The sequence below is a fragment of the Bos grunniens genome, chromosome 18, assembly GCF_055505025.1.
Source record: "Bos grunniens cultivar Pamir isolate PY7600 chromosome 18, Bosgru_T2T1.0, whole genome shotgun sequence".
NCBI lineage: Eukaryota > Metazoa > Chordata > Mammalia > Artiodactyla > Bovidae > Bos > Bos grunniens.
In genome coordinates this window covers 56,672,377-56,688,684 of record NC_141182.1, presented here as the reverse complement: position 1 = coordinate 56,688,684, position 16,308 = coordinate 56,672,377, and the positions used below count along the sequence as shown (strand labels likewise).

The following is a 16,308-nucleotide window of genomic DNA, read 5'->3' as shown; positions in this document are numbered from 1 at the left end:
ACTATTTTTCACTCAGATGTATTCCTGGTGTGTGAGCACAGCCTAGTCGGTTGCTTCCCACCCACAGAACCCTCCGTTCTGGACACCCGTAGACACCTCCTCCTCCCCAGTGATGAACACCAACTTGCTTTTGACCACCCCCCCCCCCGACCACTAGAAACACCGCTGGGTTGAACATCTTTTTCCCTGATGGACGAGTGTGAGAACTACTTCAGCCTCTTCTCTAAAACCAGTGGGATTGCCAGACTGTGACACCTGCAGATAATCAATTTAACCAAGTTCTACCAAATGGCGCTTTAGCGTGGCTACATCATCAGAGAAACCAAACCGGTTCTGCTCCCTGATTCTTCCTGCCTCCCACCTGGACCTGAGGCTTTGGGGCTTAGAAGCAGAGGAATTTGCAGTTGTTTCCCCACCTTTGTTTTCCGTCCCCTTCTGATAACTCCTTTTCTTAGGGCAAATAGCCCCTTGCTTCCCTGCCTGCCTGAGGCATGGTAATAGGGAAAAAGGAAAGGACGGGGAAGAGCATATCTCGATTCATGTCTCAAAGTTTGATCTGCACAGCATTAGCTGTAATTTTAAGTGGCTAATTCTGGGAAAGGTAGGTGAGGGCGGCAGGAAGCCAAGAGTTGAGATTTCTCAGGTGGAAAAGAGAATTTCACTGGGGTGAGAGCACCCCCTTGTGGTCCAATCTCCCCATTACACCTTGAGTCATTATCTTTCTTCCCATTCAGTTCAGTTCAGTCACTCAGTCGTGTCCGACTCTTTGCGACCCCATGGACCGCAGGACCTGTCCATCACCAACTCCCAGAGTTTACTCAGTCTCGTGTCCATTGAGTCGGTGATGCCATCCAACCATCTCATTCTCTGTCATCCCCTTCTCCTCCTGCCTTCAGTCTTTCCCAACATCAAGGTCTTTTCAAATGAGTCAGCTCTTCGCATCAGGTGGCCAAACTATTGGAGTTTCAGCTTCAAATCAGTCCTTCCAATGAACACCCAGGACTGATTTCCTTTAGGATGGACTGGTTGGATCTCCTTGCAGTCCAAGGGACTCTCAAGAGTCTTCTCCAACACCACAGTTCAAAAACATCAATTCTTCGGCGCTCAGTTTTCTTTATAGTCCAACGCTCACACCCATGCATGACCACTGGAAAAACCATAGCTTTGACTAGATGGACCTTTATTGGCAAAATAATGTCTCTGCTTTTTATATGCTGTCTAGGTTGGTCATAACTTTCCTTCCAAGGAGCAAGCGTCTTTTAATTTCATGACTACACCATCTGCAGTGATTTTGGAGCCCAAAAAATTAGTCTGTCACTGTTTCCACTGTTTCCCCATCTATTTGCCATGAAGTGATGGGACCAGATGCCATGATCTTAGTTTTCTAAATGTTGGAGCTTTAAGCCAACTTTTTCACTCTCCTCTTTCACTTTCATCAAGAGCCTCTTTAGTTCTTCACTTTCTGCCATAAGGGTGGTGTCATCAGCATATCTTGATTCCAGCTTGTGCTTCATCCAGCCCAGCATTTCTCATGATGTACTCTGCATATAAGTTAAATAAGCAGGGTGACGATATATAGCCTTGATGTACTCCTTTTTCTATTTGGAACCAGTCTATTGTTCCATGTCCAGTTCTAACTGTTGCTTCCTGACCTGCATACAGATTTCTCAAGAGGCAGGTCAGGTGGTCTGGTATTCCCATCTCTTTCAGAATTTTCCACAGTTTATTGTGATCCACACAGTCAAATGCTTTGGCATAGTCAATAAAGCAGAAATAGATGTTTTTCTGGAACTCTCTTGCTTTTTCGATGATCCAGCAGATGTTGGCAATTTGATCTCTGGTTCCTCTGCCTTTTCTAAATCCAGCTTGAACATCTGGAAGTTCATGGTTCACATACTGCTGAAGCCTGGCTTGGAGAATTCTTCCCATTAACCCCAGATAATTCAGTTAGAATCAGAATCACATCTAATTCAATTCAAATGATACCTATTGGCACCATCTATGTGCTAGACCAGCGATGTCTAATTCAAACATAATTCAAGCCCCACATGTGATTTCAAACTTTCTGCTGGCCAAAATAAAAGGTAAAAAGAAACAGGTGACACTAATTATAGTGTTTTCTTTAGCTCAATAGATCCAAAATATTATCACTTCAACTTGCAACCAATATAAAAATTATTGAACTAGTTTACCTATTATTGTACTGAGCCTTTAAAGTGTTCTCAGGACAGCCCAGGTTAATGTGGACACTAGTTTTTTCATTAAAAACACTTGAGCTCTATTCAGACTTCATTACATTTACAGTTGAAGAGGTAGATTCCCATACTGAAATATTTTTCCAAAAACATTTAAAAGGTTTAGATAACTGAATTAAGGTTCCATTTTTTTTAAATCTAAGTTTGAATAGATTACAGGTTCCCTCCTAGGGGTTGGGGACATGCTGGTAAAGAAGATACACATGGTTCTTGGCCTCAAGGGGCTCATCAGATGATATAAAAGAAAGACAAAAAATAATGATAATTAATGTTATGGCAGAAACTAACAGGATAATGAGTTAGAGTTAATGGCAAACCACCATGACTCTTCAGCTAAAAATAGTTTTTACATCTCTAAAGGTTAGTCATGTATGGATGTGAGAGTTGGACTATAAAGAAAGCTGAGCACAGAATTGATGCTTTTGAACTGTGGTGTTGGAGAAGACTCTTGAGAGTCCCTCAGACTGCAAGGAGATCCAACCAGTCCATTCTAAAGGAAATCAGTCCTGAATATTAATTGGAAGGATTGATGTTGAAGCTGAAACTCCAATACTTTGGCCACCTGATGCGAAAAGTTGACTCATTGGAAAAAGACCCTGATGCTGGGAAAGATTGAGGGCAGGAGGAGAAGGGGATGACAGAGGATGAGATGGTTGGATGGCATCACCGACTCAATGGACAAGAGTGTGAGTAAACTCTGGGAGTTCGTGATGGACAGGGAGGTCTGGTGTGCTGCGGTCCATGGGGTCACAAAGAGTTGGACACGACTGAGCAACTGAACTGAACTGAAAGGTTTAAAAAGTCTGAATAATATTTTGTGACATGTGAAAACCATGCAATTTGAATTTCAGTGTCTATAAATAAAGTTTTATTGGCACACACCTTTTCATTTCCATATTGTCTGTGGCTGCTTTCCTATTACAGTAGCAAGAGAACTATGGATCACAAATCCTAAAATATTTACAACCTGGCCCTTTCAGGGTGTAGGCTGATCCCGAAAATAGAGGAGAACAGAAGGAGACATGCTTTACAGGCAGGAGTAATGTGGGAGGACTTCTCAGAGGAGGTGAAGCAGCAAAGCGTCACGAGGCATTTAGGAAAGTCCGAATATGGTTAAACCAATCAAACCAATGTTAAATATCCTGAGTGTGAATTTACTCTAGGTATTCTAGGTACCTTGTATAAGCAGATTTATGCAGTATGTGTCTTTTGTGACCGGCTTTATTCCACTTAGCATAGTGACCACCAAGGTTTATCTGTGCGGTCACATATATCAGAATTTCCTTCCTTTTTGACTGAATAATATCCCGTTGCATGTGTATACCGCATTTTGTTTACCCATTTGTTAGTTGATGGGTTGCTTCCACATTTCAGTTTTTGTGAATAATGGTGCTATGAAGATGGGTGTACAAAGATCTTTTTCAGTCTCTTTTCAATTCTTTTGGATAAATACCCAGAAGTCGAATTTCTGGGTCATATAGTAATTTTATTTTTAATTATTTGAGAAACATCCATACTGTTTTCCGTTGCAGTGGTGCCATTTTACATTCCCAATGACAGTCCACAAGGCTTCCATTTCTCCACATCTTTACCAAGACTTGTCATTTTCTGTTTTTTAGATGGTAGCCATCTTAATTGGTGTGAGGTGGTAGCTCATTGTGTTTTTTTATTTTATTTTTAAATTATTTCTTTTATTTATTTATGCTTGGCTGTGCTAGGTCTTTGCTGCCATACTCGGGCTTTCTTTAGTTCTGGAGAGTGGGGGCTACTCTGTAGTTGTGGTACCTGGGCTTCTCATTCTGGCGGCTTCTCTTGTTGCAGATCAGAGGCTCTAGAAGTACACGGGCTTCAGTAGTTGCGACACGTGGGCTCAGCAGTTGCAGTTCACAGGCTCCAGAACACAGGATCAGTGGTTGTGGTGCCCAAGCTTAGCTGCTCCTTGGCACGCGGGATCTTCCTGGACCAGGGACCGAACCCGCGTCCCCTGCATTGGCAGGAGGATTCTTATCCACTGCACCACCAGGAAGGTCCTCTCACTGTGGTTTTGATTTGCATTCTCCTAATGCTCAGTGACATTGAGCATCTTTTCAAGTGCTTATTTGCCATTCTTATATCTTCTTTGGAGAAATATCTATTCAAATCCTTTGTCCATTTTTAATTGAAACTAACACTTAATCTCTACATGTTATATTTTCTTGAACAGATCTCTAGTCTTTCCTATTCTATTGTTTTCCTCTATTTCTTTGCATTGATCACTGAGGAAGGCTTTCTTATCTCTCCTTGCTGTTCTTTGGGACTCCGCATTCAGATGGGTATATCTTTCCTTTTCTCCTTTGCTTTTAGCGCCTCTTCTTTTCTCAGCTATTTGTAAGGCCTCCTCAGACAACCATTTTGCCTTTTTGCATTTCTTTTTCTTGGGGATGATCTTGGTCACTGCCTCCTGTACAATGTCATGAACACTATAATGTTAGTAGTTCTTCAGGCACTCTATCATATGTAATCCCTTGAATCTATTTGTCACTTCCACTGTATAATTGTAAGGGGTTTGATTTAGGTCATACCTGAATGGTCTAGTGGTTTTCCCTACTTTCTTCAATTTAAGTCAGAATTTTGCAATAAGGAGTTCATGATCTAAGCCACAGTCAGCTCCCAGTCTTGTTTTTGCTGACTGTATACAGCTTCTCTATCTTCAGCTGCAAAGAATACAATCCCTCTGATTTCAGTATTTACCATCTGGTAATGTCCATGTGTAGAGTTGTCTCTTGTGTTGTTGGAAGATGGTGTTTACTATGACCCTCTTAAAGTTTGCAAAACTGTTAGCCTTTGCCCTACTTCATTTTGGAGAGAGAGACATACAGTGGATGTGAGTGTTAATAAGGTATATTCGAGTATTTATTGTGCTGCTCCTACAAATTTTCTCTAGGTTTGAAGATTTAAAAAAAAAAAAACCCCGGGCAAAAACAAAGTACATTTTCCTCTTCTGTGGCCTCACTGAATTTGTTAAATATTTATCAAGCACCTAGGGTGTGCCAGACATTAGACAAGAGCAGTGAACACAACCCTGACCTCGGGGCACTAGCATACCAGGAGCTCATCATATATCACAGGGTTTCTTTGCTTCTCAGCACTTAATGCTGTGTCAGGATCTTACTTACTAATCTGTTTACTAGGTTTTACATTTCTTTTTCCAGCCGCACCTCCTTCCACCTCTGCTAGAAGAAACCCCGTGAACAGGAACTGTGACCATCTCCTTCAGTGTCTCCAGCGCCCAGTACATAGTGGGCTTTCCACTGACATTTCTTTAACGGTAAACTATGTGAGTAGAGACTATCTCTGTCTCCGAGCTCCTTCAGGAGCCTAGAACTGGGCCGGGCACATAGTAGGTGTTCAATAAATATCTGTTGAATTAAAGAATGTAAGTGCTGAAGAGAACAAGGAGCTCCTGCTTTTCTCAGCTCTAATCCTAATTTCTGGAGGAGCACCTGGCATATAGTAGGTGCTCAGTACACATAAGCTGAAAGAATGAATGTTAGATCCAAGAGCACAGGACAGACTTCTGGGTTTTGAAGACTGTCTCCTTAGCTCCCAGCTCCACGCCTGGCACACAGTAGGTGCTCAGCCAACCCGCCCCAGCGCGCACTCCCCCGGGCCTCCCTGACTGCTCCTCTGCCTGAGGGGCGGGGCCGACCGGGGTGCCCTCTGTGACGTCACAAAGGCCCCGCCATGCCTCTAGCCTGGGCCCTTCTGCTGCTCTTGGGCCTGAGCGCCCGCCGAGACTGGGGCTGCCTGCAGTGTGACAACTCGGTGCGGGAGGCCCTGAAGCAGCTGCGCCTCGCCCTCATCCCCAGCCGGTTCCAACAAGGGCAGCTGCAGGCCCGCGCTCAGGTCGTGCTGCGGGGCATGGAAGGGCCTTTCTTCCGGGACTACGCGCTAAACGCCTTTGTGGGCAGAGTGGGTGCGTGCTGGGGCGGGGAGAGGGCCCTGGACCTTGGAGAAAGGGACCAGTGGGCGAGCCCGAGGCTGGGCGGGGAGGCCACGCCCTCGAGAGGGGGGACGGGGCGGTCCCGAAGGGAGATGGAGTCGGTGATCCCTTGGCTTTCCCAGGGACCCACGGGAATTTCCTCCCCTCTCGTCCCCAGGGATAGACCGTCTGGACCTAGTGGCGTCCTTTGTCAAGAATCAAACAAGCAACTTAATGGCTAATTCTCTGAGAGGTAGGAGTTAAGAGGGGAAACCTTTTCCCAGCTCCCTTGCCCCTCCTCCCTTTCCACCGGTCCACTAGGCCTTCTCTTCATATAAAAATAAAAGCAATCGCATGTATAGCCTTTACTGTTCTAGAAAAGCGTTCTAGAAAAGCCTAGGACAGTTCATCAAGGTAGGCGTTGTTGTGACCTGCCCTTTACGGAGGGGAAGACTGAGACTCAGAGGGGTTAGGCAACATGCCAGCCCCATTGTTTTTTTCTTTTTGGCAAATAAAGTTTTATTGAAACACAGCCACACCCATTTATGTAGGTATTGTTTATGTTGCTCCTGCTCACCAAGGCAGAGCTGAGTAGGGACAATGACCATATGGCCCTTAACGCTGAAAATATTGACTGTCTGGACGGACCTTCACAAAAAAGCTTATAGCCGCAGGTTTCAACTCAGGCTGTAGGCTGGAATCCCCTAGGAAACTTTTAAAACAGTCTAGGAGCCCAGGCCAATTAAATCAGAATATAGGGGATGGGGCTTGAACATCAGTCATTTTTAAAGCTCTCACCTTTAAAAAAAAATGATTTTTATATTTCAAAGAACTTCTAATAGAAAAGTTTTATGAATAATACAATAAGCACCTATACACCGTTCTTTTTAAATATTTTTAATTTGGCTGTGCCAGGTCTTAGTTGCAGCATGTGGAATCTAGTTCCCCAACCCAAGGATCAAAGCAGGGCCCCCTGCTTTGGGAGCAGGAAGTCTTAGCCACTGGAAAGTGAAAGTAAAGTCACTCATTCGTGTCCAACTCTTTGCGACCCCATGGACTGGAGCCTATCAGGCTCCTTCTCCATGGGATTTTCCAGGCAAGAGTACTGGAATGGGTTGCCATTTCCTTCTCCAGAGGATCTTCCTGACCCAGGGATCAAACCTGGGTCTCCCACATTGTAGGCAGACACTTTACTGTCTGAGCCACCAGGAAAGTCACCATTCTTAACATTTCACTACATGGTAGCCTATTGCCACATTTGGTCTGTGTGTGTGTGTGTGTGTAACCATTTCAGAGTTAGTGACACTTTAAATTCTTCAGCAGGCAATCTTCTAAAAACAAAGACATTCTCTTGCACAATGAATGTAACTTGGAATTTATATTACAGTGTATACAGATTTATATTACAATTCCATACTATTATCTAGTAAGTAATCTTCATTCAAATGTTCCCAATTGTCTGAATCATGCCATTCATCGCTAGTTTTCTTTCAACTCTGGATCTGTTCTGATTCAGCTATCTTTTATAACAATGACATTTTTGAAGAGCCTGGGTCAATGATTCTACCAAGTAATATTACTGGAGGTCGGCTCCATAGGCATGGAGCACCCAAGTGGCTGATCTTAGTTATTCTGTCTCCAGCTCCCCCAGAGATCGACCTGCTACCTTGTGGCCCACAGCCACCACCAAGAATCACATCGTTAGCACAGACTACATGGTGTGGCCCAAGGCTCCCAAGTAAAGAAAGATACACTTGACAGGCAGGATATTCCAAAGGACTTAGAGGTTACCTCCCAGGAGGCAGGGAGTCAGATGAGAGCCAAAGCTTTTGTGGAATGTGCACATTTGGACAACTCAGGCCGTCTGAGTTAACCCTTTACTAGACAATATGTCAAATGGGGCCAAATGACATGGAGAAAAGAATAAAGCAGGGACCGGGGATAGGGCGTGCTGGGAATAGGGGCGCAGCTTGCAGGTGAAAACAGGGCAGCCAGGGGACTTCCCTGGTGGTCCAGTGGTTAAGACTCCGCACTTCCACTGCAGGGGGCATGGGTTCAGTCCCTGGTCTGGGAATTAAGATCCCACATGCAGCGTGGTGCAGCCAAAAATAAAAAAATAAATACATAAAAGGATGTTTTTTTAAAAAATAAGGCAGCCAAGAAGGATGTCACTGAAAGATTAGCATGTGAGAAAAGATGTAGAGGAGAAGGGGAAGCAACCATGAAGGGGTAGAAGTCTAGGGTAGAAGGCTGAAGGCAGAAAGAATAACTACGGTAATACCTGAGATGGGTCAATGATTGGCATATTCACAGAACCTCGAGGAGGCCAGGGAGGCTGGAGTGGAGAGAAGAGAGAGCAAGGGAGAACTGTAGAAGATGAGATTCTAGAGGTAACGGGGTGGGCATGCATAGATTGGTACCCATTAATTAGTAGGGACTTATAATGGTAAGGACTTTTGACTTCTACTCTGGGTCACATAGGAGGATTCTGAGCAGAAGCGTGATGCTAGTGAACTGCCTGAGCTTTTAATGGGGTCCCTCTGTCTGCAGAGAACAGATTTAGCAGGGCAATGGGGAAGGCTGGGGGACCAGTGGGAAGGTTGTAGCAATCAATGGCCCAGACAAGAGACGATGATGGCTGGCACCAGGATGGCAGCGGTGGAGGGGGTAAGAAATGTTGGATTTCTGGACCTCTCTTGAATATTCACAGACAAGATTTGCTCACATGCATGTTGACAAATTGCATATGAAATGTAAGAAAAAAAGAGTCAAAGCACCAAGGATTTTGGCTTGGGTAACTAGAAACATGATGGCTCCCTCAATGAAGATGGAAAAGACATCGTCTTCATAGATGGAGTTGCAAGTGGGTTTGGAGGAGGATGTCAAGATTCAGTCTTAGATTCATTGAGTTTAAGATGCCTGTTAGACATTGAAGGTGGAGATCCTGAATGGGTAGTTGGAGATATGCCCCTGGATATCAGTGAGTGGTCTAGGTTAGTGACACCAGCTCAGGAGGCCTCAGTGTATTTAGAACAGTGCTGTCCAATGGAGATATGTGAGGCACAAATAGTCACACGGGTAATTTAAAAATTTCTGGTAGCCACATCTTTTAAAAAGGTAAACAGAAGCAGGTAAAATAAACTTTAATAGATTTTATTTAACCTAATACCTAAAATATTATCATTTGAACATGAGAGCAACACAAAAATTATTGAGACGTCATAGTTATTTTTTTCATACCCTGTCTTTGAAATCCAGCATACGTTTTATACTAACATCATCTCTCAATTCAGACTAGCCCATTTCAAGTGCTCAATCCTCATGTGTGTCTAGTGACTGCCATATTGGACAGTGTGTGTCCAGGTAATATACAAAACTATTCAGCTGGATGAAATCGTGAAGGTGTGAGTGTAGACAGAATAGAAGAAAAGAGGAGAGCAGGTCAGGGAAAAGGAGAGGAGAGGTGCTCGAGTCCACCCTTCTATTACTTACCAGATGAGGAAACTGAGGCCAAGGCAGGATGGTTTAGCCTGGGTCCCCGCAGTGGATCAGAAGGTAGACGTAGGTTCTCCAGGCCATAGATTTGCCCAGCGGATCCAGAGGAATAGACAGTCTTGCTTAGAAAAGGAGTTTCCTCATCCCTCCTCTCTTCTTTCAAATGTTTGTTTCGGCTGCATCTCAACTGGGGATAATCCTGCCCTCGGCAGTGAAAGTTCAGAGTCCTAACCAATGGACCAGCAGGGAATTCCCATCACCTGTTCTCTTTGAAGCTGCAGGTGAGGCGGCTTGCTGAGTGCCTCCCATCATATAAGGATCTGCTTCTTTCCTCAGATGAGCCTCTGCTGGATGAGCTGGTGACTCTTAGGGAGAGGGTAATCAAGGAACTCAAGAAAGTGTTAAGATCATATGAATTAAAAGGTGTGGCATCTGTCTCCACTAAGCCCCCTTCTCCCCTTCCTCATCATCACTTGATTCCCTTCTCCCACCTTGTCTTCCAGACTCCTCTCTTTACCTCCCCTATGACTCAGCCTTCTCTGCCTCTCCCCCAAATTCCCTTCTCTCCTTTTCCAATCTCACTCCTTCCTCCCTCTCCCAGTCCTTTCCCATTAAATTCTTAAATTGCTGGCCCAATCTAAGTCACCTCTGTTCTTTTCTCTTGCAGCCTGTGATCCCAAAATTTGCCGTAAGTCCTGGGTTTATTGTCTGTTCTTCCCTTTGCTACCCTCCTACCCTTTGGGGCTTCCCTGGTGGCTCAGCTGGTAAAGAATCCACCTGCAATGTGGGAGACCTGGGTTCAATCCCTGCGTTGGGAAGATCCCCTGAAGAAGGGAAAGGCTACCCACTCCAGTATTCTGGCCTGGAGAATTCCATGGACTGTATAGTTCATTGGGTTACAAAGAGTTGGACACGACTGAGCAACTTTCACTTCACTTTACCCCCTTTTGACCTTGTCCCCCCCAAATCAAGCCCTGCTATCATACCTACTCCATCTGGTATTTCCTCCACCCCAAAGCTATGGCACGAAGGGGTATCTAACTTTTGAGGGCTTATGAAAGTCATTGCAACCTGCAAAAAAGGATTTGTGGGGGAGATTTTAGGCTAGGATAGGCTATGTTGTAGTGAAAAATAAACCCCCACATCTCAGTGGTTTAACGGAAAAAGGGTTTATTTCTCTTTTGCCAAAATTCCATTGAAAGTTGAACAGATATTCCAAGTAGCTCAAGGATCCAGGCTGCACCTATATCATGGATACTAAGCTAGCTCCAGAAGGGAGAGTAAATAGAGAATCCCACAGGGCCTTTTATAACTAGGTCTGGGAGTGACATACATCCCTCTGCCCACCTTCCATTGGCCAGAACTCAGTCACATGGGTGCAACCTACTGCAAAGGAGCTTGGGAAATGTAGTCTTCCTGTGTGTCAGGAAGCAGGGAAGACAGATGAGTGAGCGGGCAGCCAATCTATGCCTCTGGGGGCAGCAGAATGAGAACAGAGAAGAAAGCACATTCTTTTGGTAGGCATTTAATTTAAAATTAATTTAACATAATCACATGTCTACCAACTGAATGTTAAGTCAACTACACAACTAATTCCACCCTTCAGTGCTGCTGCTAAGTCACTTCAGTCCTGTCCGACTCTGTGCAACCCCAGAGATGGCAGCCCACCAGGCTCCCCCATCCCTGGGAGTCTCCAGGCAAGAACACTGTAGTGGGTTGCCATTTCCTTCTCCAATGCATAAAAGTGAAAGTGAAGTCGCTCAGTCGTGTCTGACTCTTAGCAACCCCATGGACTGCAGCCCACCAGGCTCCTTCGTTCGTGGGATTTTCCAGGCAAGAGTACTGGAGTAATTATGTACAAATTATTTTTAATGTGACTCATCAGTGCATTGAGCAAAATGGGACCTCCAAATTCAGGAAGGCCAAGGGACTCCCTGTCTTCTTTCCCCTTCTGCCTTCCTACCCTTTGCCAGTCCTCTGGTATCTCCCCTCATCCCACTTCTCCCTTTCCTCTTGCTCAGGCTTGCTGAAAGAAGAAGTCCTGGATTGTTTACATTGTCAGATGATCAGTCCCAAATGCATCAGAGAAAAGTACTGTTTCAGTAAGCTCCTGGAGTAGGGGAAGGCATGGGACAGGTGCATGAGAGGTGAAGTCAGCCACATCCCAGTAATACGGCTTTTTAAAAAGATGTGTATTTATTTATTTGGCTGTACCAGGTCTTAGTTGCTGCATGTGGGATCTAATTCTCTGATCAGGGATGGAACACACCGCCCCCTGTATTGGGAGTGCAGGCAGAGTCTTAGCCACCCAACCATGAGAGAACTCCTGAATATGGCTTTTGAAGTCTCCCACATACAACCTTGAACCCTTCCCTTGCCATTTGATTACTGTATGGCCCAGAAGTTGCTTCCATATTCTGAAATTCACTTTCCTCCTACTAATTGGAAGACCCCTCTGTAACTTTACAATGCTTCTAAGGCCAAAATGGCAGGTACTAGAAAAGCATTTTATTTATAGCCAGTGCCATACTTGGGGAGTATGGCAGGACGTGCTGAATTCACTCATTCAGAGGCTTTAAAAATATGTATCTTTATAGTACAAAGCGTAATACAGTGAACTGCTATAAATCCATCACGGTTGAATAGTTATGTTCAACCTTTTCACATGCTGTTCCCACTCTCTCACTACTCCTCTTTCTCCCTTACTTCAATAAAGTCTCAGAATTCCCCTCCTCAGAGAGAACTCCCCGATCACAAACTAAAGGATCACTTCCCTGGGAGTTGTGGGTTTCCCTGGTGGCTCAGATGGTAAAGAATCTGCCTGCAATGCAGGAGACCTGGTTTAATCCCTGGGTCAAGAAGATCCCCTGAAGAAGGGAATGGCAGCCCACTCCAGTATTCTTGCCTGGAGAATTCCATGGACAGAGGAGCCTGACAGACTACAGTCCATGGGGTTGCAAAGAGTCAGAACTGAGGGACTAACATTTTCACCAAGTCCTCTCCGCCACCTCCACCTCCCATCCAATGAGATGCATTTGGTGCTGTGCTATGTTGACTGCTCCATGAGAGCAAGGATTTTGCCAAAGGAATTTCCAGCAGTATCCCAAAAGCCTAGAAAGGTGCCTGGGACACAGAATATGTGGAATGGATAAATGAAAAAGTCAGACCCAGGAAAGGGCAGGGACTAAGCAGGGAGAAGGGAGAGAGAGGCCCGACCCTAGCCAGGTTGCGGAGTGAGCAGGTGGGTGTGGGTGCATGCCCAAGGAAGGGTGATGACTTGGAGGTCGGGCTGTTTCCCCTCCCTCTCGACCGCCCACCCCTCCACCCCAGTCGACGGGCAGCCCCGCATGGACCTGCAGTATCATAAGAAAAATGAATTCCAATGGAGTCCTGGCCTGACTGGCAGCATCATTTCCGTGTGTCTTGCTGTCTTGGCCTTCGGTATCATCGTGGCTTCGTGAGTCATCCCTGCCCTCTCCTGAGGTCGCCAAATGCCCCCACTGGGCCCCTCAAGGAATGGCACTGCCCTGGATCAGTCACTGTGTCATTTGGGAATCTCCTCCGCAGTCACTTTATGCCTCTGTCTCTGTTTCCCTGTCTCTCTGCACCTCTCACTATCTCTTTTTTCTTTCTTTCATATCTCTCTGTCCATTTCTTTCTCTACTCTCTGGGCCCAGGAGAGAGCTGGTGGGTGTGGCCCCATGCTCTCCCCCACCCCTGGGCCCCATTTTGTCTTTTCTGGGTCCTCAATCCAGAGCCTCCTGTCTTTTTCCCTTCTTTCTGTTTTCACATTTCATACCCTCTCTCCCAGTCCCAACTTTTCTCTCCTCCCTCCTCATGTAACTGATTGGCTGAGAACCCTGGAAATCTGCCCAGAGACTCATGATGTCACTGGCTGAGCCAAATAAAGCCAATGATTGGAGGGAAAGTTTTGGGTGGTCAGTAGACCTGGTGGGGTCTGAAGTTCTTTTTCTAACCGGTGGGCTTTGTCTCTCTGACCAGGGCTATTACATACAGGCGAAACCGAAAACTCCTGCTTCAGTAGGGCGCTGGTTTTGAGGTTTGTAAGGGGAAAGGAAAAGAAGTTTATTAAAGTCTGTGACAAATTCCTCAATGTCTCCATCAGTATCTGGAGGGCTCTGCCTCAGCTGGTGTAGCTCTGCACACCTGACTGAGTGCATCTCAAGGTTGGGACCATGTCTCACTCATCTGTCGATTCCAATTACCCTAATTCAAAGTGGAAGTTATTTAGATTTTCAAGAGTGATCGATAACCTACGATGAGGACTTGAAGGGGGCAACCATTCCTACTTTGGGGGGAAAAAATGCATCCAAAAGGAGAAGTACTGTGGTGTGACCATAAAGGTCAAAAGCTTGCCACCTGTTGCCAAGATACCAGTTTTAATACCTGCACAGTAGAGCTCACTTTGACTGGGGCGGTTTTGAAGAGAGATAACAGAGGAGGTGACCTTTGAAACAGAACCATCTCCAATTGAGAGGGTTTTAGAGTTGTTTCCAGCCTCTCCAAGCATAGGCATACTTCTCAGGAGGCCGCAGATGCTGGTTCCCTTGGCTACATTGCTCCTGACGCGCTCGCCATCTCCTTCACCTGCACCGCTGGCCTGTGCTTTGGGGGTACTGCAGCCCCTTCGGAGATGCTCACTTCTTAAGCTGGTGGGCAGACCAGTGCCTACCCCGGGAAAGGTTTTAGCTTGGGGGGATGAGGAGAGCCTCAGCTGGTGGCTTCAAAATGCTTTTTGTTTGGGTAGTAGTGTTGTTTTGGTTTTTAGAAATATCTTCACACTACAGGTCCAGCCACTGCCTAAGTTCCTGGGAATTTCATGGAGCAATGCACAATAGATGGGTACTTAAATTGTTCATAAATTATAGCGTGATAAAAAAATTATAGTGTGATGAGAGCTCCAGGAGAGCTCAGTCTGGGATGGGAGAGACAGTTACCTAATAATTACATTACAGCAATTATTATACTATCAAGTTAGTGGGAACCCAAGGGTGGGAGTTGCCAATTCTGGCTAGGCCAAATGGTAACGAAATGGAGCAGGACTCCATGGTCCTTCCCCTCATGTCCTCAGCCAGCCTTTCCCCACCCCAGCCCTGTGGAAAAACTTCAACCAAAGAATAAACATCATCAGAAAAATGAGAAAATGCAGAAGAAGGAAAAAAACAATCCAACAAGACTAAATAAGAGTTTAGTATTTAAGCATGGTTAAGGAACTTTAGTTCCTTCTCAGGGGTTATAGCTAATATTCTGAGCCACATCCAATGAGTTGTCTTGTAGATATTTAAATACCACCCCCATCACATGGCAGAAGTTATCTACATGATGGCCAGACTGTAGCTGTGACATAAACTGCCACAATTCTGAGAATTGGGCTCAAGGAAATAGTAACAAATCAATTTTGGAACTGAAGGTTAATTGTACTTAAAATAATCAAGATGACACTAGTCAGATGACCGATGACCAACTTCAAGATGACTGTCAGAGCTGACTGTTCTGTTTCTGCATGTAGCCCCCTCTCTCAGCCTATAAAAGCTTTGTTCACTGGTTGTGTGTTGGGGGGTGACCACTATCTCCCCAATTTCAGTTCAGTTCAGTTCAGTCTCTCAGTCACGTCCGACTCTTTGCAACCCCATGAACCGCAGCACTGTAGGCCTCCCTGTCCATCACCAACTCCCAGAGTTTATCCAAACTGATGTCCATTGAGTCAGTGATGCCATCCAACCATCTCATCCTCTGTCGTCACCTTCTCATCCTGCCCTCAATCTTTCCCAGCATCAGGGTCTTTTCCAGTGAGTCAGCTCTTCACATCAGGTGGCCAAAGTATTGGAGTTTCAGCTTCAGCATCAGTCCTTCCAATGAACACCCAGGACTGATCTCCTTTAGGATGGACTGGTTGGATCTCCTTGCAGTCCAAGGGACTCTCAAGAGCCTTCTCCAACACCACAGTTCAAAAGCATCAATTCTTCAGTGCTCAGCTTTCTTTATAGTCCAACTCTCACATCCATACATGACTACTGGAAAAACCATAGCCTTGACTAGACGGACCTTTGTTGGCAAAGTAATGTCTCTACTTTTCAATATGCTATCTAGGTTGGTCATAAATTTCCTTTCAAGGAGTAAGCATCTTTTAATTTGATGGCTGCAATCACCATCTGCAGTGATTTTGGAGCCCCAAAAGATAAAGTCAGCCACTGTTTCCACTGTCTCCCCATCTATTTGCCATGAAGAGCAATATTGCATAGGAATCTGGAATGTTAGGTCCATGAATCAAGGCAAATTGGAAGTGGTCAAACAGGAGATGACAGGAGTGAACATCGACATTCTAGGAATCAGTGAACTAAGATGGACTGGAATGGGTGAATTTAACTCAGATGGCCATTATATCTACTACTGTGGGCAGGAATCCCTTAGAAGGAATGGAGTAGCCATCATAGTCAACAAAAGTATCCGAAATGCGGTGCTTGGATGCAATCTCAACAACAGAATGATCTCTGTTCATTTCCAAGCCAAACCATTAAATATCACGGTTATCCAAGTCTATGCTCTGACCAGTAACGCTGAAGAAGCTGAACAGTT

General features: G+C 45.2%; 1 protein-coding gene across 1 annotated transcript; it reads left to right on the top strand.

Moving 5' to 3' along the window:
- Positions 1-5,439: 5,439 nt before the first annotated feature.
- On the top strand, positions 5,440-13,309 carry IZUMO2 (IZUMO family member 2). The gene is made up of 6 exons (XM_086354071.1): positions 5,440-6,210; positions 6,395-6,469; positions 10,048-10,134; positions 10,379-10,399; positions 11,733-11,813; positions 13,042-13,309. The coding sequence occupies exons 1-6, from the start codon at positions 5,979-5,981 to the stop codon at positions 13,170-13,172; spliced, it is 627 nt and encodes a 208-aa protein (XP_086210197.1). The 5' UTR covers positions 5,440-5,978; the 3' UTR covers positions 13,173-13,309.
- The last annotated feature ends 2,999 nt before the right edge of the window (positions 13,310-16,308 follow it).